The sequence below is a fragment of the Stigmatopora argus genome, chromosome 14 (assembly GCF_051989625.1).
Source record: "Stigmatopora argus isolate UIUO_Sarg chromosome 14, RoL_Sarg_1.0, whole genome shotgun sequence".
NCBI classification, from domain to species: Eukaryota; Metazoa; Chordata; class Actinopteri; order Syngnathiformes; family Syngnathidae; genus Stigmatopora; species Stigmatopora argus.
The window spans coordinates 17811622-17833150 of record NC_135400.1 but is presented as its reverse complement, the minus strand read 5'-3'; the positions used below and the strand labels follow the sequence as shown (position 1 = coordinate 17833150).

At 53.7% G+C, this 21529-nt stretch overlaps 3 protein-coding genes across 5 annotated transcripts; all 3 read right to left on the bottom strand.

The window, feature by feature from the left end:
• Window positions 1–1211: 1211 nt before the first annotated feature.
• eftud2 (elongation factor Tu GTP binding domain containing 2) lies at window positions 1212–8285 on the bottom strand. 2 transcript variants are annotated; one of them, XM_077619567.1, is made up of 28 exons: window positions 8161–8285; window positions 7421–7540; window positions 7182–7344; window positions 7027–7105; window positions 6874–6949; window positions 6734–6799; window positions 6616–6651; window positions 6418–6508; window positions 6267–6349; window positions 6026–6192; window positions 5821–5945; window positions 5677–5740; window positions 5523–5613; window positions 5312–5447; window positions 4915–5042; window positions 4648–4841; window positions 4455–4566; window positions 4244–4384; window positions 4058–4159; window positions 3896–3978; window positions 3653–3739; window positions 2840–2966; window positions 2669–2756; window positions 2435–2553; window positions 2269–2363; window positions 2042–2195; window positions 1440–1547; window positions 1212–1354 (listed from the first exon to the last, which is right to left on the bottom strand). In XM_077619567.1, the coding sequence occupies exons 2-28, from the start codon at window positions 7526–7528 to the stop codon at window positions 1259–1261; spliced, it is 2919 nt and encodes a 972-aa protein (XP_077475693.1). In that variant the 5' UTR covers window positions 7529–7540; window positions 8161–8285; the 3' UTR covers window positions 1212–1258. The 2 variants fall into 2 exon arrangements, with proteins under 2 accessions (XP_077475693.1, XP_077475692.1); XM_077619566.1 differs by having other exon boundaries at window positions 8128–8276.
• A 796-nt stretch (window positions 8286–9081) lies between these two features.
• On the bottom strand, window positions 9082–11228 carry phospho1 (phosphoethanolamine/phosphocholine phosphatase 1). The gene is made up of 3 exons (XM_077618415.1): window positions 11128–11228; window positions 10843–10881; window positions 9082–10441 (listed from the first exon to the last, which is right to left on the bottom strand). Exon 3 carries the CDS (start codon window positions 10385–10387, stop codon window positions 9629–9631), a length of 759 nt encoding a protein of 252 aa, XP_077474541.1. The 5' UTR covers window positions 10388–10441; window positions 10843–10881; window positions 11128–11228; the 3' UTR covers window positions 9082–9628.
• A 1016-nt stretch (window positions 11229–12244) lies between these two features.
• On the bottom strand, window positions 12245–21212 carry znf652 (zinc finger protein 652). 2 transcript variants are annotated; one of them, XM_077618411.1, is made up of 6 exons: window positions 20576–21212; window positions 17964–19313; window positions 17435–17582; window positions 17053–17168; window positions 16327–16471; window positions 12245–15223 (listed from the first exon to the last, which is right to left on the bottom strand). In XM_077618411.1, exons 2-6 carry the CDS (start codon window positions 18972–18974, stop codon window positions 14559–14561), a joined length of 2085 nt encoding a protein of 694 aa, XP_077474537.1. In that variant the 5' UTR covers window positions 18975–19313; window positions 20576–21212; the 3' UTR covers window positions 12245–14558. The 2 variants fall into 2 exon arrangements, with proteins under 2 accessions (XP_077474537.1, XP_077474538.1); XM_077618412.1 differs by having other exon boundaries at window positions 20790–21212.
• Window positions 21213–21529: the final 317 nt, after the last annotated feature.

Genomic DNA, 21529 nt, shown 5'->3' with positions numbered 1-21529 from the left:
TGCTTTCATTGGCCCAAGCACATGTCAGGCGTCGCTCCATTCGAGGAGCGGCCTCGAGTTTTCGGACCGGCTGCCATGGATGGCGACGGGCTCAAAATGGACGTCAAAAGGGCTAATGTCAAAGGCGGGGTTCGGTTGGCTCATTTGGAGAATAGTTTTCATCTCTGAGACCATTTTCATGGCTTTCTTGGGGCTGAGGCGCGGGGGACTTTGTGGAACCCCACCGACTCGCTGCCTGCTTCTGTTTCAGCCCGTGATGAGCACACACCGACCAAAGAAACCACCCACCCACCACCGCAGACGTGATTCAGGACGGGAAGGCGCCGCGGGCCTGGGGAGTCACGCCGTCTGTCACGTGGCCACGTCTTGGCTTTACTTACTGGGACAAGACTTGCCCCAAAGGTCTTGGATTGGACCCAAGCGGGAACGTTGCTATTTGCGAGGCCAGGTTCAATTTTGTGGCGCTCGCCTGGCCCCTCAACAAAAATGGGCCAGAAACACTCATGAGCCCCAGCTCGAGCTTTTAAGGGGGACTGCAATGGGAAGGAAGCTTGTTGTCGACTGTAAAAAGGCTCAATTTTTTTCCCAGGATATCCGGCTCATCGACGACAGCCAATAAAAACAAAGAAGTCCCGAGAGAAAAGGGACCGTGAGGGGTCCGTCCGTCGGACCGTGCCCTTCTTTCTTCTGCGTATTCTATATTTAGCAGTGGCGCTTGGGGGCCCTTGAGCGCTCAGACCGGCGAGAACCGCCACCGCTGCCGCCGCCGTCGTCGTGCGAGAGGGAGGCCCAACAGACCGGGTGGTGTCATGTGAAATCTTGTCTATTTCCGCCTGGCCCTTGAGACGCAGACACGACGCTTGACGCTTGAGAAATCGCATCATTGAATAAGAGGCGAGCCGGAAACACGGCGCCTTGGTATTGGTGGGGGGGGGGGGGGCGTGGTGACTCTGCTTTCTCAGGAAAACCAGTGGAAAGGATTTCTTCTGTGGCCAGATCATCTGATCATAAGAGGACATTTGCTGTGTTCCTAAAGGCACCCGGTCGCCTTCCAAAATGATCAATGAGATGACTTACTTCAAGTACAAAGATTCCTTTTTAATGAGTTCTACAACAACAATTTTGTACAAAAGGAGATTTATAAAAGAAAGAATAAAACGAGAACCACGATGCATATTTACCATGATGTACATGGACTCCCCCCCCCCCCCCCCCCCCCCTCTTCTAATTTGAAGCGTTAGCCCCATGGTACTCGGGCTCACATGGGATAATTTAGCACCACGTCCTGCTTGGCCAGCTCCAGCAACATAGGATCGTCGAAGAACTTGCTGATACTCACGTCCTCGCTTAAACCCTGCCGGCCAAAACAGACGGGACGTCACCGCAGGGAGCGCCCGGGAAAAGACGAGACGAGAGAAGAAAAAAAACAAATTCCTCACCTTGCGCCGCCGGGTTTTGATCATGAACTCTCGAGCCAGGTGCGGGGCGGGTTGAGGCTCCAGGGGCCTGATCACGATGCTCTTGTCCAGCGGGTCGCCAGGAACGATCTAGAGAAGGGCACGCATTCGCCGGTCAAACATTTCTTACACATTCAGCCATCGTCGAGTCACCGACGATGGTAGAAGCGACGCCTAGTTGGGCAAAGTCGGGGGTTTCGAGCCCAATCCCAGGTTTGTCAAGCGATACATGTCTTTTTGTTTGGAGTAGGACCCAAACCCGCCTGTCCGATTTGCGAGCCAAACCGGAGTCCACGGCTCTGCTATTTCAATCTCAAGCACTCTCCGGCGAGATAAGATGTACAAGTGACGCATTCAAGTGTCCACTTGGAGAATTAACTCCGAGAGACAATCCATCAAGGGCGATGGATGGTACCGCTGAGTGGACGCCTTTTTCTCATCCGCCGCCACCGAGTCAAGAACACGTCCATCACATCGACGGCAGCCGAGCCGCGCGAGCCCGTTCGCGCCGTCCACTCATTTTGGAAAGCCTAGGCACGTTGCCAGGCCAAACCGGCGTGACGGGTGAGGGGCGAGGGGCCTACCTGCCAGTGGTGAAAGACGGACAGCGCGAAAGCCTGTCCCTGGGTGTGCGTGCGCAAGTCGGTTTCGAAGCCGAAGGAATCGATGGCCGGGATGAAGGCCTTGATGGTGTAGAGGGGAGAGCCCGGGATGGGCGCGTCTTGCGTCACGTGGCCCCTGCAGCCAAAAAAACAGTCGGGGGTCAGGGTTAGTGCCGGTCCCCAGGACCGCTCCCAAGCGACAGACGGACCTTCTCCGGGCGAGGACCGTGTAGACGGCGGACACGCAATCGGCCGGAGCCTGGACCTCCACAAAGTAGTACGGTTCCATCAACCTGGGAGTGGCCTGAAAACAAAACTCGATGAGTACGCGGCCAAAACCGGAAGCGGGCAAAAAACGACGACGGGCAAGCTCACCATGAGGAAGGCAGAGTAGACCACTCGCCTGGCGGTGGGGATGACCTGGCCGCCGCCGCGGTGAAGCGGCTCCTGAGCGATGACCGCGTCCAGGATCTTGAATTTCACGTTCCGGATGGCTGGCAGAGGGAGGGAGGGAGGGAGCCCAGAAGATAGACAAAGAAGAGCGCTTGAAATAACAATGTAATGGAATTGGTTTGGTTTGAGGATGACAATGATGGCGATTGGGCTTACGCTCGTCACACAGCGGGCCCTCCCTCGTGCCCCACTGGAATCCCTGAACGATGCTGTCTTTGACCGAGCCCAGCAGCGCCTTGTCCACCTGATCGACACGGCGTTCCAAAAAAGAAATCAATCAAAAAACCAAGACCCATTTCCTTTCCCCTTTTCTTTTGAAATTCAGACCTCCGAAGGCAGCGTGTCGTCCACCAGGATGTTGGGCCCGGTGGTGTCGGGTCCGAAGGCCCAGATGGACCTGGCGGCCAGCAGATCCCAGTCGTACTTGGTCTGGAAAAACTCGCCTAGCTTCTTCCTGGAGGAGAAAGGAGAAAGAGGAAGGGAGGGAGGCGGGCGTCCCTTTTCACAGAGGTGTCAACTGTAACCTAACATAAAGGAGATGGCTGGATGGAGAAAAGCGAGCACAAGGGTTAATGGAAGAAGAACTTCCGTCTAATGGGGTGCAAAGTGTGGCTCTGCACCGACGTAGCCACCCGGACGTGCGGGAAGTCTCTTGCGGCCTTTCACAGCCTTTTCAATTAGCTTAAGTGAGCTCGAGCCGATCAATGCGGCCACGAGGCTCTTTTCAACGTCTCCGCTTTCTTTTCTTTTTTTTAACCCGGGGCAAGCTTGTTTATTCTCTGTCCAAATATTCCGCAAGAGAAACGTCCCATAAAACAAATCATTGAATTCAATTTCATTCCAGCAAAACACACTCCAGGGAATGAAAAATCATTCGGCTGTGAGGGCAAATTAAAAAAGAAATAAATAAATGGTGTCCTCGCGTGTGAACGCAGTGCATTTTCCCATGGCAGCATTTAATTAAAGGCGCAAACGGCCACTCGATCCTTCGCGCCCGCACATTTGTCAGCGGCTAAACGAGGCCGCGGGAGAAATATGGCCACGCCTGGGGAGCCGTTAGACGCAGACGTCCGATGAGGGGGATGAGTGGGCGTGCGATGGGCGTGCGTGCGTGCATGCGTGCGACGGGCGACGTCATACCTATTCCAAGTGATCTGCACCACCTCGTTCTCGATGTCCTCGGCCAGCCCCTTCTCCAAGGGCTCGGCGATCATGGTGATCTTGTTCCTGCCGACGGCGAGGGAGAGAAAGGGGGCAGCCCTCCTCTTTAACTATGGCGTAACCCTCGCCGTCGTCGCCGCCGCGTTTGTCCCGGTTTCCAACAATGGCTAAATTTGAGCCGATGCGGTCATTTGATCAAGCGGGAGTTCCCCCGATACTCACTTTTTATTGGGCGTCTCGGCGAAACACTTTAAAGACGACGTCTCCACCACCGTCTCGCAGAAGGTCACGACCGGATCGGCCACCTACGCGCAAACGGGATAGGATAGCTGAGCGCAAGGACCGGGACCGGGGGTCGTCGGCCGAAAAGGGAAACGGCGCGACCTTGATGTCGATCTCGGAGTACATCTTGCGGAGGTCGTGCATGACGCAGTCCAGGTAGAGCTCCCCGGTGCCCAAAATGACGTGCTCGCCAGACTCCTCCACCTACGGACGAAGGCAGGCGTCGGGCGAGCCGCGACTTTGCCGGCACCGGCGACGACGACGACGGCGGCGGCGGCGTTGGCGCACCTTGGTGGTGAGGGAGGGGTAACTCTTGTTGACCTTGCGTAGTCCGTCCAACATCTTGGGCAGCTCCGACGGGTTGACGGGCTCCACGGCGATTTTGATGACCGACGCCGTGTTGAACTTCAAGGGTCTGAAGATCTGAGCCTGGAGAAGGCGAGAGAAACGGGTCAAGCGCCGCCGGCCGCCGGATTTGGCCGTCGGAGGGAGTCCGGACCTCTTCGTTCCCCCGGGGCTCCGTGATGGTGGCCGTTTTGACGATGGGCTGGTCGCAGCCTTCGATCAGGACCCAGTTACCGGCGGGGACTCGATTGACTTCTATTTGGTACCTGCCAAAAGCCAAGCGGAGGATGACGATCAACGGGCCGGAAACAAAGTAGCGACGGCTCAACGGCCGAGTCCCAACCCACCTGGCGACGGAGATCCAGAGGCGGCCGACGGTGCAGACTTGGGAATCCTCCTCGTCCTCCAAAGTGTAGTTCTCCCCCAAGACCTTGACCGGTTGGCCGGCCTGGATGGTTCCGCTCAGCACGCGGCCGAAGGCGTGGAACTGAACGCCGTCCTCGGTGCTGTACATCTTGGTGGTGTGGCACATCAGAGGACCCTGAAGAAAACCAGCCGCTTGGATCGGTCACAAGTGACCGAGTTCCAAAATAACAAGGAGGGTGAAAACTCACTTCGGGGTCGCACTCGGCCATGGCTTCCCCCAGGTCAGAGTCCAGACCGCCCGTGTAGGTGTGCTCTATCTTGTTGCGGCCGCCATCTTGTGGCGACGGGATGTGCTGCACGCACATGTCCACCAAGCCTGCGGAGGGCCAGAAAAGAAATTGGGTTAGGGTTAGGCGAGATGGCTGAAATGTCACGACGTATTTTCGGCGTTATAGCAATGCGAGTGGGCCGTCATTTTGCGGACAAAAAAGGCTTCCATTCTGCGTTGCTCTATCACCGAGTGCCACTGTCGGCAGGCGGGCGGGCGGGTGTTGAAGCCACCTTTTCTAATGTGGACCATACATATACATACTACAACTGCTTATTTGAAGGATTCGAAAGTGGAAAATCAGGTGAGATAGATACCAGTGAACTCTCCAAAAAAGCGATTGCACACCAGCCTCAGCAGCGGCCTGATGTTAAGTTTGAGTTCTTCTTTGCTCAGGTGGACCCCCAGTTCGTCCAGAACCCTGGGGAGGGACGTGTCCACGTCCCCAACCACCTAAACAAAAAGAAAGGCGCTGTCAATTTGCATGGATGGACTAGAGGTCCTGGGCGGGTTGGGCGTGGCACAAACCTGGGAAAGAATTTTGTAGAGGGGCTCGAGGACAAACTCCACAAAACTGCGCTGGGAGTTGCTGGTGGGAGCTTTCTTGGTGAACTTTCGCCTGGACCAAACAAACCATTGGAGAAAACCTGCCTGATTTTAATAAAAAAAGAAATCAACTCACGTTTTGGGGTTAAAGTAGATGTCGCCCCACAATCTCTTGGAGAATTCCATGTAATTGATGTCACCTAAACAAGAAAAAAAAGAATGACGCCGGTGAGAAAGGAGGCACTCGGGCGACGGCGGTGGTTGTGGCTGTTGCGCGCACCGTAGGTGTCCGCGTAGATCTTGGCAAAGGAGCCCAGGGTGAAACAAATGCTGTACTGGGAGCTGGCGAAGCACACGTTGCCCAGGAGCGGAGACACCACCAGGTTCTCGTCCGTGGAGTAGGTGCTGGGCGGGGAGAGAAGCGCCGACCGGTGAACGCCGGCGACGGACCGGCGCTCGGGCTCGGGGCCGGCCTCGGGACGTACTTGAGCAGACCGTTGACCTCGTCCACGATGTGGCGGAGTTTGTAATAAGCGTCGGTGGGCGGCAGCTTGAGCTCCACGATCAGTCGGTCCACCTTGTTGATGCAGATGGTGATGGCCATGCGCTCCTGGACCGCGTGCTTGATCAGCCGCTCCGTGTTCAGCATCACCTGCGGACGGACGAGCGCGCGTTGACTCGCATCGGCGATCGACGTGCTCCAGCGCCGCCGCCGCCGACACCTACTCCCTCCGCCGCGTCGATGAAGAGGACCACGCCGTCCGAGATGCGGATGCTGGACGTGACCTCGTCCGAGAAGTTGACGTGGCCTGCCGGGGGAGACGGAACGGGCTCACTTTCCCGTGTGGGCGTGGCCGTGGCCAACCACCCGGGTTACCTGGCGTGTCCATGATGTTTAACAGGTAGGATTTGCCTCTGGAGTCGGGCAAAACCAGCGTGACGGGTGTGCTCTTGATGCCTACTCCTCTCTGTCAAAGACGACACGTCCAATTTGTTATAGCGTTGGCGGGAAAACAATTCCACGTGTCGTCTTGATCTCATTTGCAAGGCTTTTATTCCGTCGCGCCACACTGACCTCCTGCTCCGTAAAGAGGATGTCGGTATATCGGAGCTGAAAAGGAGAGAATCAAGTTAAATCAGAGGAGGCAAATTCCACCTTGGCTGTGGGCCAAGAGGGCCGACGGCGCGCTCACGTCGAGGTCGTCTCTTTTCCTGATTTCTGGGTGCGTCTGCTCGATCAAACAGTCCACGAAGCACGTCTGAAAAGCAATTCGCCAGGACGACATTACGACGTGGCGGGCGGCGGAGGAAGATGGAAGGCGGGGAGATTCACCTTGCCGTGGTGGAGGTGACCGCACAGGGTGACGTTGCGAATGAGCTCCGTGCTGTCCATCAAGTCGGCCAGGAATCTGTCGGGGGGAGGAAAGTTACGGCCCGGCGCTTTTTGACTCCTTCGCCGTCAAACCGTCCGTCGGCGGTCACTCACTCCATTTCGTAAACGGTGCTCGGCAACTCTTGTTCCATCAGGGTGAACTGCCTGTGTCGCACCGGTTTGATGATGGGCTCTTGAAGGGAGCACAAAAAGGAGGTTAAATGATGCTAGGTCCCTTCTTTAATCCCAAACTCCAAAATCCATCCAACCTGTAAGCGGCTGCGTGTCCTCCTCCTGGACGATGGTCTCCACTTCCGGCCCGTACACCTCCTCGGCCGTGGGATAGTACTTCTTGTCCTCGTGCAGGACCACTTCCATACCGGGCGCGTCCTCGTCGGCGTCGGCCGGCTCGTCCTCGTCGTCCTCTCCCCCCTGAACGAGAAGGGGACGACGCCGCGTGACCACGCCGCTTAAACGACGACGTTAGACGGGCTGGAAAGAAGGACACCTCATCGCCGTCTCGGTCCTCCGCGTCCAAGTCGTTCTCGTCGTCATCGTCGGAGTCCAGCTCGGGACCGATGTAGTTGCCGAATTCGTCGTACAGATCAGCCTCCATCTTACAGAGGACCTGACGGAGAAAATGAGACGCTTGTGTCGTTACCGGGCTCTGCGAACGAATTCGAATGAAACTAAACCACAACACGACACGACACCACATTCGATTTCGCGTCCGAGTATTATTGAATTCCATTGTACTTTCTTTAAAGAGGCTAAACTTTTATCTACTGCTCACCAATCGTGTGTGACCGTGCAGGTAAAATGAGAGCTAAGGGAGGTGGTAAAAACGTGGAGATATTTACGTGCACCACATAAGGTACTCCTTGTACCCATTCACCCCAGGAGGGAAAAGAAAAAAACATCAAGTTTGCAGCTAATGCTGCTTGCACTGGGGCCATTTGGACCGAGATACATTTGTTTAAACAATCCAATTATGTCCAAGACGTGAGAATATAATCTAACGTCACTCCCATCACACTAATACATGTAAATATAAATATAGACATATATGATATGCGTATACTCATTTTGCTTCGCCATTAGCATGCTAGCGAGGCACAGAATGAATGGCACTCGAAACGTTAGCGTTACGTTGTGCAAAAGTAAGGCTAATTTACGACGACAAGCGACTCCTAGCTAAAGATGGATGACACTCACCTGTTGTTTTCTATGAAAAATGAAATCACGTACTGTTTAGGACGCTGTATAGGAAACTCCGTGAAGCTTTTAACAAAAATATGTTGTTGGAGAAAGTGCCATGCGCGTACAACACTGGGTTCTTGCTTTCTTATTTTGGTGGCGAATAATCGCTCGACGCAACTCGTTATCGCCCCTGTTTAAAGGAGTGGTAGGTTATAGAACGACATGTTGGAAGGGGATGTAAATGAAGATTGTTTAATTCATCTACATTTTATTTTGATACTTGGCAATTATGGCTGTTGAGTATAAAGAGAAAATTAGATTGTGCAATATTTTAGAATGACCTTGCCCGGACGTGCCTTTTTAAATGACTTAATTATGTTTTTACTGGGAAACACGCACTTTGTGGAGTAGCACCACTAATTTCGTTATACGCAGCTGTTGTATAATGACAATAAAGGCTTTTGATTGATTTTTGATTGATAATATGACAATCAGACGGCGTAAAAGCTTCCGAAATACACAATACTGCAATGTATTAATACGTCCTCTTGAGGTCACAATTTCTTTTTGTTTTAAACAACCCGATTCTCCCTTCATACCCGTAGCACCCAAGTAGTAAGTCCAATTTAAAATACTAGATTGACACGTAATATTGTACACCTAAAAGGATGGATGTATTATGGCATTTCAAATGTACTTTGTCTTTAAAAAAATACACAAATGAATAGACAAACGCTAGAAGATTTGTGGCATTTTTTTTTAAATCAACATACTACTAAATAGTGAGATGGAATGAAAAGTAATGAGCATCAGTAGTCAGTCATTTTCCCTTGGTTTGCAACATTTGCTGAAGCAACACTTTCAATGTGACTACTCGGATTTGCAGCTGAATAAGCAAATGTGGTCTGAATGGCTTCGGTGCTTATGAATCACGGATGACATGTGACAAACGAGACAACACAAAAGGGCTTCAGTCGATGGCTTTATTCCCGTAATGGCCGCTGCTAACAATTTGCTCAAGCGGGACTCGGATAAAAGAAACAATTGGCATATTACATACAGTACATGAGTCAAACAACGTAGAAGCACCTTCTAGTATGGCCGCAGACATCCGTGACCGCGGGACGAGTGCTTTATTAGAGCAGGGATAGAAAAGTGCACGAGAGACAAACATTGAACATGAAATGCTAACTAAGAGATGAGAGGCACAATTTTAAGAGCGTTTATACGGTTGAAGCGGTCGCTAGAGCGTGGCCTCAAAGCAAGATGGCCGACGGCAGAGACCATTTGAATGAGTCAATGCAATGACATTTTTGCTTTGGATGCCCTTTCAAAATGAAAGCTTGCGATGGGCCTCGAGACTTGTTTCTTTTTCCCAATGGTACGCTTCCACCGTCACTTTGTATACAATAAGTGCTTGTCGTTGGATGACGTGGCACAAGTGTGCTCATTTGGCACGCGTGAAAAGATAAACGCCACCAATGGGCCAATTTCAGGTGGGACGGACGTGGCGCCCTCACTCGGCCACCAGCTTCCTGAGGCGTTGGACGATTTCCTCGGCGGAGGTCCAGGGCGCCGTCACGGCCTTGAACTCCCCCGGCGTGGCCTCGTGGGTCTCGGCGATGAGGCGGTGCATGGGGAAGTCCCTCCGCGGGAACACCACGTCCCGGGGCCCCATGGCCAGCGCCGGGCAGTAGTCGTTGGCGCCGTCGCCCACGTAGAAGATGCGCTGGTAGGGGCGCCCCCGCTGGTCGGTGCGTCGCGTCACGTAGTCGCGCACCGCCGCCTGCTTGCACATGTTCTCGGGGCAGCGGGCGCAGCGGTGGGCGTGGAAGGGGCGGAGCGCCAGCCGCCCGTCCCCGGTGAAGGTGGCCGGGTTGGAGAGGACGGCGTGGAAGAGGGAGCGGGCGCCGCTGCGCCTCAGCCACGTCTCGATGAAGTAGGTGTTGGCGTCCGACACCAGCACCACCTCGAAGTCCTGCGGCGGGCGGTGGCGCAGGAACTGGAAGAGGCCCAGCATGCCCGGCGTGGCGGGCAGCTTCTCCATCACGTCGCGGATGTGGCTCTCGCTCACGCCCTGCTCGGCCAGGTAGGCCAGGACCCGCTGCATGTACTGGTTGTAGCGCCCCGCCTGGTACGAGTCCTTCAGCCACTCGGGCAGGCGTTGGCCCGGCGCCGCCTGCACCACCGCGTCGTCGCTGGTCTCGTCCACGATGGTCTCGTCGAAGTCGAAGAAGATGAGGAAGCGCCTGTCCGGGGACACGCGGGATGCCATGGCGCCGTCGCCGCGGGTTCGACGGCCGACCGGAAACTCCTCCTCCTCCTTGCCCTGGTTATTCGGGGTGGCAAATAACAGCAGTTGAAGAACGGGTCCCCCATTGTTGGCGGGCGCTCAGCGCATCCGGCGCCGAGGCTACCGAGGGAAAACAATACCCCTGGTCACCTCAAAGCGTTCAAACTGTCTCAATCTTTTCCTGTGTCTGTATTCTCACCCTCTTGCTACCGTGACAGTCACATTTCCCGAATACGGGATGAATAAAGTGATCTCATCTCATCTAATAGGGCTTGAAATATGACGTGCCAAGTGTTACCCCCCCCACCCAGAATGACGCCCTCGCTCGTGTCACTCAAATTGAAATGAAAAGCTTTTCTAAAGTGAGCCATGAATAAAGTTATCCAAAGTTATACACATAAGCCATCATTCCTTGCTTAAGGATCGATTGAACTCACTCGAATGTACAGATGAGTGTCGAGTCCTTTCGAGCTGACCTGCGGATGGATGAAAAAACATACATTCAAAAGTAGTTCATGACACATTGAAACATCGACAAGTTTTTAAGGACGAAAACAAAGCAGGCGTGCAATTCGTTTTTTACGATAAATTTTCAATTTCTGTCACAAAATACACGGCTTTCCAAGTGGCTTGGATTTGGCATTTGGCTTCTACGTGGCTGTTTTGCCGTCTCCGACAGTCGAACGAACAAGAAGAGAGAAAGGGGGGAAAAAAAGACGCACCTGGCCGTCTGCAAAGGCGCTCCCGTCGTACTGAAAGGAAATGGCCGGGGGTGCGACGTTTTTATAAGGACGCCCGATGGACCACCGAGGACGAACGCCCCGAACGGCCGCCCATATAATGACAGCGCAGCGCAGCGCTCCTTTGCGCGTTCTCGTGACTCGTGCATGGCAAGGAATGGGGGAGGCTGCTGCTGCTGCTGGTGCTGCTGGTGGTGGTGCTATGAAAAAAGCCAAAGCACAAAAGAACCAAAGAAAGACGCCTCTTATTCCGCCATATACTGGATTGAACTAGACTACTACATACCCTGCACTGCGCCCAAATACTATTTGGCTCTAATCTGGTTCAAATGGCTGTTTGCCAAGGACCACACGAGTATAAATTGCCCGATCGGCCGTTGAAATGAGTTCATCACGGTCAAATGTCCTATTGGGTAACATTTTGACTGGTATTAGTAGTACGAGGCATGTATGTCTATAATATGATCTGGACTAGAATATTCAGGATTTTTTTTCAACGCATGTGTAATAATGACCAGTGTCCAGAGAAATTCTTTCCAAGTGTTCCAGTTGTTTGAGTTTTGAGCACTCTTGATCTAGTCGTAACTTTCACGTGTGTATATTTGATATATTGACATCTTTTTCGTGTGCCGTAAAGCACTTTGAATGAGCGCGCTACAGAAATGAATTTGCGTGGGCCAGAGAACCGATAACGCTTGCTTTCTTCGAAAATGGCCACCAAAAGGACCTTTGGAAGGCAACGCTGGCACGCAAGCTGCAGTCACATTATTCCTAAACATCGAAGAAATTTAAACGGGGACACGCACGTGCCTCCAAAGGAGTCAAGCAAGCCGCCGTTAAGTCTCATTTATTATTAACGAACAAACAGTATTTGCTCGCCGCTCAAGGCCGACGTTTTGGAACGGCTCGGCCGCAAAACGAAGAAAAAAAAACAAGCAGAACAAACAAAAGCCGATAAAAAAAATTGGGGCCTCACGTGCCTTAAACAAGTCGACCTTCTGACCCACAAACTGTGACGGGGCCGGCGATAAGATCCCAGTCGGACCTCTTTCCGCACGCTCGCTTGTTTGTTTTGCTTCGACGGAGCCTCACACTCGTGGCTACTTGTTTTTTTTTTATTTAAAGTTAGCGGTCAGTTAAGTGTACATTATGAGAAACAAAAACCAACCAAAAAAGGCCCACTGTCTTTCTTTCCAATCCCCAGAGAACATAGAAAAATAGAGACAAACCAGAACATAATAAAGCTGCAAAATGGTACCAGATACAATAATAATAATAAAATACACAATAATGCTACATTAAGTGGTTAGAAATACAAAGAATGGTGATGTTGTATGTATAATGATTTTTCTTTTTAAAACATCTTTGAATATACAGTTATTTTTCCGCAACTAGCCAAGAGTTTTAGTAGTAGAAAGTGCATTCTATGCGGCGGCCAAGAAAGGAGGAGCAACTTTTCTGGAGTTGGCAAAAACTGGCAGAAGGGCCCAGCTCCGATAGACCTTGGCTTTCCTCGCTTTGGAGCCAAGGTCTCCACGTTGTTCTCCTCCTTTCCTTGCGTCAAAAGAAAAGAAAAGAAAAGAAAAGGGGGAGAAACCCACCCCCAAAACAAAGCCAAAGAAAAGTCAAGGGCAAGCGTTCCGCTCCGCAATACAATCGTCACTTCCCCGCGTCTCACGCGCGGCGCTAAAGTGCAGAGGACACACGCACAAAGAGTCTTTTTAAAAAACAAAAAAGGCATCGGACAAGAGCCGAGCGAGAGCCACGTCGCAAACGGGCCAGGAGTTTGGCGTGGTGGTGGTGGTGGTCAGGCGGGATGAAGAGCCGCCCATCAACAATGAATTAATACTGCGGAAAGGCGGTCGCCATTCATTGGACGCTACGCGCCATCCCAATGCGAGCTTATTTGTGGGGAAAAAAAACAACTTGTTCCAAAATCCACAGTTACAGTACTGCGCAAAAGTCCAAATGATAGTTGGCTCTTGCCGCAAAAACAACAAGCCTAAACCGGCCAAATCATTTCTCCAAACGGCTTCTGGTTCCATGGCAGTTTAAACGGTTAAAGGAGGAAAAGGGGAAGCAGAAATGACCTTTAAAAAGTCCTTTAAAGTCTGACTTATGTCGGTCTACTTCAAGTCACTAAAAAGGACGTGTTTTTTTCTTTTGGACAAAGATGTCACGCCAGCCGAAGAATTTTGGGCAGTACTGTTGCTGGGATAACAGTCAAGAGCTCTGTTGTGTCAAGGAAACGGTGAGCGGCCGGCCGGCCGGCCGGCGCTGGCTGGCCACATCGGGGTTAACGGCAAAAGCGTCTGCGCCAGGAACCGTTTGAGGGGGCCGCGTGGATTGCGAAAGGAGCTTCCGAGACAAAAGTTCGGTTGCGTCTAGTCAGCCCCGCCACGTGAAGCCAGAACAACACGGAAACCCGTGTTATTGACGACGGCTTGCTTGAGATGGTTGCGTAGGCCGGGCCAGGCTGGGCCAGGCTGGGCCAGGCCAAGGGCTAGCTTCTTCTGTGTCAGTCCATGTCTCTTATGAGCAACGCCTGGCTCATGATTTTCAGGACAGACGGAGAAAAAGGCTTAAACTGAGCGCAAAATGGGCTCCGGCTCTTTAAGTAAGCCACGTTTCCACCAAACATTTCAATTGCGTTAGCCGTTGTTTGCTTGGCCGCTCTCTTTTGGTGGGGACACTTTGAATGTGAGCCAAATGCGTACGATCCCCAAACAGATCTTTTCTGACTCAATTTACGTCCAAAGGCAAGGAAAGACCACGGACACCAAACCAGCAAACCTTAACACAAATTGGGCTCCCGTCCGTGGCGGAGGGCGGCGGGCGTTACAATCGGAAACGTTACCTCGGGGAATATGAAAATACGACCTTACAAGTGCACTTAAACGCTGGTATTAACGATCGCCCGCTGTCCCCGACCCAATGCGAGTGGGCTAGCTAACGCGGTGGGGGTGCCGACAGATGCCACAGGTAGATTTTTTTTCTTCTTTTTTTCTCGAGAAACCGACCGGCCCGGTTTTACGAAATGGGCCCCGGCCGATCGCTCGGTAAGTTGCTCGAGTTCCTAAAAGTGGCAGCCCAAATTCCTAGCTAAAAATGCCTCCAAACATACTTTTTTTAAAGCCAGCTTTCTGTTAAGAAATGAAATAGAGTCAATCCTACCAAACGCACGTGAGGAGTCTTTTCGTTTCCCGGACCACGCCGATGGCCGATTGGGGGCGTCCGGGGAATTTTCTAGGAAGTGAAAAAGGGGAACCGCAACTAGAGCGCCCGATCCCGCTTGGTGAAAACGTAGCTTAACTTGCCGCCAAGCCGTTGCCGTACGCTAAGCGCTGAGCTGACTTGCGTTGAACGGAAACCACCGAGTGTCCGTTCGACCGCGGGGGGCCGTCGTCGTATGTTCAGCGATGTTGAGGGGCCCCGGGGGCCTTCTCGGCGGAAGCCATGTGGTGCAGGTAGGCGGCGCCGTCTTCGTGCCCGCAGTGATTCAGGGGCTCGCTCTTAAAGAGGGCCGGGGGAGGGGGCAGGTGGGGCACCGGCAGGTGATGGAGGTGGTGGTGGTGGTGGGCGGGGTGGTGCTGCTGCTGGCCGTGCTGGCCGTGCTGGCCGTGCTGGGCCGTGTGAGCCGGGGCGGGTTGTGCTGCGTCCAGGTGCTGTTGGGGGCGGTGGTGCGAGGACGACGACGACGACGACGCCGCGTGGACGCCGACGTGGCCGAAGCCGTGTCCCAGAGAGCCTCGCGCCGGCTCCCGAGGAGCGGCGGCGGCGACGGCGACGGCGGCCGGCGGGGGGGAGGAGGCCGCCCCCGCCGTGGAGGGGCCGGCGGGACCCGAAGACGGCGAGGAGAAAGGGTTGGCAAAGAGACCTGGCGGTGGCGGCGCCAGCGGTCCGCTCACCCGGAAGCACTTCTCCTTGTGCGCCTTCAACATGTTGGAGAAGCGGAAGCGCTGTCCGCACACCTCGCACGGGTACGGCTTCTCGCCCGTGTGCGTGCGCCGGTGCCGTTTCATGTTGGGCCGGCTGGTGAAGCTCTTGCCGCAAATCTCGCAAATGAAGGGCTTCTCTCCTGCTCGCCGACAAGGGAAGGGAAGGAGAAAACAGTCAGTCACAAAGTTGACACAAAGCACGGCTAATTGACACAGACATTGGTCGTCCAGCTTTTCATTGTTGGACATGCGATGCCCGAACCAACGCAACACCAACTGTTGACTAAAATGGGAGCATTGGATCGCACGACCGGAATTGCATTGATCACATTGCGACATTTGTTCTTTGAATGTTTCCCAAATAACAGCCTTCCCGTGGCGAGGTTCAACATTGGCCAATGCGGCTCGTTTGGCGGGCAGCCTCGACAATTGCGACGGCAAAATGAACCGTCGGAACGGCCGCTCTTATTCACCTCCCCCTCCCGCACCTAATTAACATGCCCAGGCAGGCGGCCGTGCGGCCGTCATGCTCTCGACCCAAAATACTCCCATTTGCCGCTAACCGAGCCGCTTTTAAACGACAACGACACGGCAGATATCTGGCGCGAGCGCGACGTGACGGCCGGAGCAACGGCTCGAGAATGTGTCGGCGGGCTACGGCTCTGCGCTTGAACTTAGCTTGGATTTAAAACGAGCTTTCTACTCATATGTATGGTACGTCTTCACTGTCAAGGGAAATAGCTTTGAAGATTGTGTTTGTACGGGCGCAGCTGCCATGGCGGGGTGTGACCAAGTGCGCCCGGGCGTGCCTTTCCCGCTAACCCTGTCATTAGACGCCTCAAATAGAGGCCCGGCCAAAAGCAAACAACTTTTGGAAAATGGCGAAGAACATCAGAGGCGTGTCGACGGCAGCTGGCTAGTCATTACGTGCGGACGCCCCCTTTCATTACCACGTCTCTCAAACGCGCGTGCGCCCTTGGACACCATCTCCTTTCCCGTCTTCTTTTGGAAAGAAAGCACGAGCCACGTGGTCACGGACGCTGGGCGCCCACTTAAGGCTTTACATTTTAGATTTTTTTTTGTCCAACAATCGATACGCTCGCTCCTCCTAAAGCGGTGGATGGCCGGCCAGTCAGGCGCTATTTAACTTGGAGGGTGAAAAGTGCTTTATCGAGTCCCAAGAATGTCCAAAAATGGACAGAGACGCACCGGCGGTGGAAGGACAGATGGCTTTCTTTCTCACCTGTATGAGTTTTCATGTGCTCGTCAAAATACTGCTTCATGTTGAAGTCTTTGCCGCACCACTGGCACATGAACTGCTTATGGCCGATGTGGATGCTCATGTGCGAGCGCAGCTGGTACTTGTACTGAAAACGCTCGTCGCAGTTCTGGAGGTGGACGGAAAAAACAAAAACAAACGTGCTTTCAACAAACGTTTCCGGGAAATGGACGAGGCCGAGACCTTGACTGCGCCGGGCTATAAAAAGGCCCTTAATAACAACGCGGCGAGCCCAGCCGCCGGGGCGGGGTGAGCCACGCATTTAATTAGAGTGGCTCCACCCGCGCGCGGGACGGGCGGGGGTTGAAGGACGCCACGGCGCTCCATCTGCCCGCTTCCAATCACAGAGGCGCCGTTGTACAAATTGCCGAGAATGAATCCGAATGTTTACGATGGGAAAACGGAATTGGTTTTGTTGTTTTTTGGGGGGCATTTTTGTTTTTCCTAGGTTAAAAACCAATAGGGGTGAAGGGTCTTTAGCAACTGTTGAATGCTTCTTGGGAAAAGATTGGGAATATTTGAGTCAGGTTTTACAGTGTGTATTGCCGCCGATACTCCACTCCACTGGTGGCTACCCAATAGGTCGACGGTTGCGGTCATTCTCCTCAAAATGGACATAAGAGTCCATCTTTTTTTCCATTTCCCCCATTTGATGTCGCCGTGCCTAACGGGGAAGGGAAGGTCACTCACCTCGCAACGGAAGGGCTTCTCTCCGGAATGCTGCAGCGAGTGCACTTTGAGCGACATGCTGCGTTTGAAGGACTTGCCGCACGTCTCGCAGGTGAACGGCATGTCCTTGGTGTGAGCTGAACGGGAAGAAAGACGCGTGGTCAGACGCAGAAAACCAAGGCGCCCCTTTGGCATTTGCGCTCGACGGGCGGGCGCCATCCGTTAATCCTAGCTAACGTTCATTTCCACGTTTACGCCGGTTCATTTTATGTGCCTCGTCACGGCGAACGAGGTTTAAAAACGTCACGAGAGGCGCAGGTGTCAGCGCCGTGCCAGCTCTGTGACAAGCGGAAGGGGCGGCGGCGACGCTCGGACGGGCCACCGGGAGGTGCGCCGGACTCACCGACCATGTGCTTGCGGACGTGGGCCATGGTGTAGAACTTTTTCTCGCAGATCTCGCACGAGAACTTCTTCTCGGCGTAGCCGTGCACGATCTTGATGTGCTCGTGCAGCGACCACAGCTTCTTAAAGGATTTGTTGCAGGACACGCACTGGGAATAATCAGTCCACAATTAAAAAGTTCACACAATGACAGACGAGACAAATAAATACTACAGTAATCCCCCGATTATGGCATCAGGAATGCCGCGGGAGGCAAACATTTATTTGCCCATCTCTAGCTCCCTCTGCTGGCTGTAAACTTCCGAGGCCGAGCGACACGTCGCAAAGAAAGGATTAAACTTACTTACACGCAGCTGAAAGTTGTCAGATCTGACATACAAACATGATAAAATATTCTAAATGTACAAAAGTATTTTGGGTGAAATGGAAACATTTCCATTGCTTAGATCCGTTTTTGGATGTGGTAGGAGCATTAAGCAAGTGCGACAGGCTTTCAAAAAATAAAAAAAAAACGTGCGCCATCTCCTCACCTGGATGTTCTTCTCGCAGTCGGTCTGCTGGTGCAGGGCCAGCTCGCTCTCCAGGACGAACTTCTTGCCGCACTTGTCGCAGATCTGCATCCTCCGGTGCGTGACGTTCATGTGCTTCTCCAGGTACCAACGCGTGTTGAAGACCCGGGGGCATTTTTCGCAGGCCAGCAACTCCTTCTCGCCCTCGGCCTTGCCGCCCGCCGCCGTCGCCGTCGCCGTCGTCCCCGCCGCAGCCCCCGCCGAGACGGGACGGGCCGAGCGGTACTGACTCTTGGGCCTCTCGGCGCGCTTCCGCCGGCCCCGGGTGGTCATTCCGGGGCCCGAAGAGCCGAGGGCTGCCCGGAGACTTTTCCTCCGCGGCTCTCGGGTAGCGCCGCCACCGCCGGCGCCGTGAGCCCTCTTTGACCTGGTGGCTCGACTTCCGACCTCCGCCTCTTCCTCCTCCTCCTCATCCTCATCATCATCGTCCTCCTCATCGACGTCGTCGTCATCTTCCTCCTCCGGGCTCTCATCTTGGCCCTCTTCCCCGTCGTCCTCGTCGTCCTCCTCCTCTTCGCTGCCGCCTCTCTCGGAATCCTCTACCGCCGCGGCGCCCTTGTTGTCGCCTTTGGACACGTGAAGGGTCTGATTGTTCAGGTTGACCTCCACGATAATCTGCTCGCGCTTGAAATCCTTCTCATCTTCTTCTTCTTCTTCCTCCTCCTCCTCCTCCTCTTCGTCCCGGCTCTCCTCAGAGATGGCCTCGTCCGCGATATCCCGTCTCTCTCGGAAATACTGCTGAGCCGCGTCGGCCGCCGCCGCCGCCGTTTTACCGGCGCTCTTGTTGTCCACCAGAACCGAGTAGGGTTTGCCGCCGCCCTCCCTCTTGAAGAGCTTGCCCGCCAGGTCCACCCCAGGGTTGGCGGGGCGGTAGTAGGGCTGAGACACCTGCGGCCTGCGGCCCTCCTCTTGCGACATCCCGCCCGGGCACGGGACGGAGACCTCCTCCTTGAGGCTTTGGCAGGATTTCATTCAAAAATAAAAATAAAGAAAAATAAAAAATACAAATCGAGGCTGCCCGAGCGAGGGCCTCTCTATCGGGAAGGGACCCGCTTTAATGTCGACGGGAGACGTAGCGGACCATCAAGCAGAATCGACAAGAGCCTCCATGGCGTCTGCAAAACTAAGACATCGGACTCGGCCAGCTCTCCCTCGGAAAAGAGGTGCTCGATCTCAATGGGCTATCCACTGGTGGGTGGAAGGCTTACGAGAAGAAAGTCCACTTTTGGCGAGGGGCAGAGCCAGCGCAGAAGAGGAGGAACGGAGCAGATGGCCTCTATCTGCCATCGGGTGCCCCGAATTGAGCATCACCTGGGAGGAGAAAGAACACATTTGGCATGAGTTGGGAGGGTGGGGGGGGTTTAATAAGACAAAAACAACTCTTCTTTTTTGGGCGTGGGCAGGAAACAAGCATGGGCAGGCAGAGCGCGCCAACGACACAGGGAGCCCGATTTTGACCCTCGAGCCGAGGACGGCTGTGCTGGCCACTCATCCACCGTGCTGCTCAATATACTATATTGCACATATGATTTTGTGTTTAGATTGTTTTAAAAAGTGGGTTTATAGGATAGATTTCCGAGCAGGATTGGTGGGTAATGGGTTGGCTTTGCGGGTCCAACATTGACCGTGGATACAAATTCCTCCAGATCGTCCAAGGTAAACTTTTTGGGTGGCATTTGTAGAATTTGTTTTTTTTCTTTTCAGTGTGGTGGATAATAGTACTTACAAAAGTGATCCAATTGGCTGAGGTCAATATTTGACCAGCTGTAAAATCAAAACGTTTTTAGCATTGCAACAAATAAAGAGTTATTTGGAAAATTCAGTAAAACCTCGACAGTAACGGTGGCCCTGCTAGCTTTTGACATTATTTAAAAGGCAGTGTGGTGAACCACTACGCCACATCATTTGGGGAAGTATGACTGGCGTTACTTTTTTTTTCTTCCAATGGTTTACGGTGGCAATTGTTAACGGTTAACCAGTTGACATCTAGTGGCGTGGAAAGGGTTAATACAAAGGCAAAAAACGGCACCACTAGTGTAGGCCCCGGTTTACTAGCTCTTTAGCATGCTAAGCTACAATCCACAAACATAGTGGTTATTAACCTGCACACACGGCAAGCAAGCTACGTTGTTTACGTTAGCCGAAAGGTGCAAGTCAAACAATTCCGACAGCGCACAGGACGCCTCGGAGAAAAGAGCACACTTTAATGGCGTATTGGTAACAGAAATAACGCGACACTTTCACTTTTTGCTTCAAAAGAAATGGCATCAGCGCGACGCTAGTTAGCATTGGGCTAAGCGTACTCAGGCATTTGGGCAGAGGCGACTCAACAACGTCGACGAGGCAAAAAGGGCTCAGCTTCCGTGCTCGAGAGTCGTAAATAAAATTAAAATACGAATAGCAACGAGTGGGCCGTTTTCTCGTCGTGGGTACGCGAAAGGGGGCGACCCTTGCCGAACAAATGCCAAAGAATGACAATCCGGGGTCCTGGGTTGACTGACCGACTGACAAGCAGACATCTGCCGGCCGGCTCGATCGTGTCACCGAGTCGGCCGCTCGCCGGAGTTACTCACCGCGGCTTCGGCCACCAACCAGCGCGAGGTGAAGGCACCTTCCGGCGTAGCGCACGCCTAAACGGAAGAGGGACAAAGTCGCGGTCCGGCGGCGGACTGTGGCGGCTAGCTAGCTGGCTGGTTGGTTGGTTGGCTGGCTGGCTGGCTGGCTGGCTGGCTGCTCGCTCGATTGACTGACTTGTTAGTGGGGAGGCTTACAGCAGAGAGGCTTTACCTCCGTTCCTCCGTTCCTCCGCTCCTCCCGGAGCTCGTGCGGGGCTGCGGGCACAGCACAATAGTTCACCATCCGGGTCTCCGGTGCATCTTGTACGGCGGGAGGGAACTTAGCGTCTGCCCTGAAATGAACCGCGACGACGACGCGGGGGGCTGGCCGCTGCACACGCAGACTGCCCACCGGCGGCGACCTCAGCCACCCCGCTGCTGCTTCTGCCGCTGCTACTACGTGGTGCACGGCCCGACCCGACCAGACGCGACCTGGCCCGGCCCGAGATGAGCCCTTGGCTCGTTGCTGTGACGTTGGCGTCCCGCGCCCAAGCCAAGCCGCCTTCGCCTTTCCCGCTTGGCCTCCGCCCGTCTTGGAGGACAGGCGCGCGGCTGTCTCGGGCGCGATGGGGGCGTGCACGCGCGCACGCACACACACGCACGCACCCGGGCCAGATATCTCCGAGAGATGGATCAATTCATTCATTAAAGGGTGAAGAAATTCATCATCCGCTTGGCTGCAGTTATTTTAAAGAGAGCTCTGGAAAGATTGCAATTCTTGTCCGCAGGGAAACTGGATGACATTGGCCAAGCAATTATTAACATTGATAAGAAGACAAAATAGCTCTCTGTTTCAGGGGTTTTAATCGGAATGGTACTGAAATAGATTGAACTTGTACCTAATAAGCAAGATCGTCATTATTCCCAGTTACCACATGCAACAGCCCCCTTACGCTGCAAAAAAACATGACA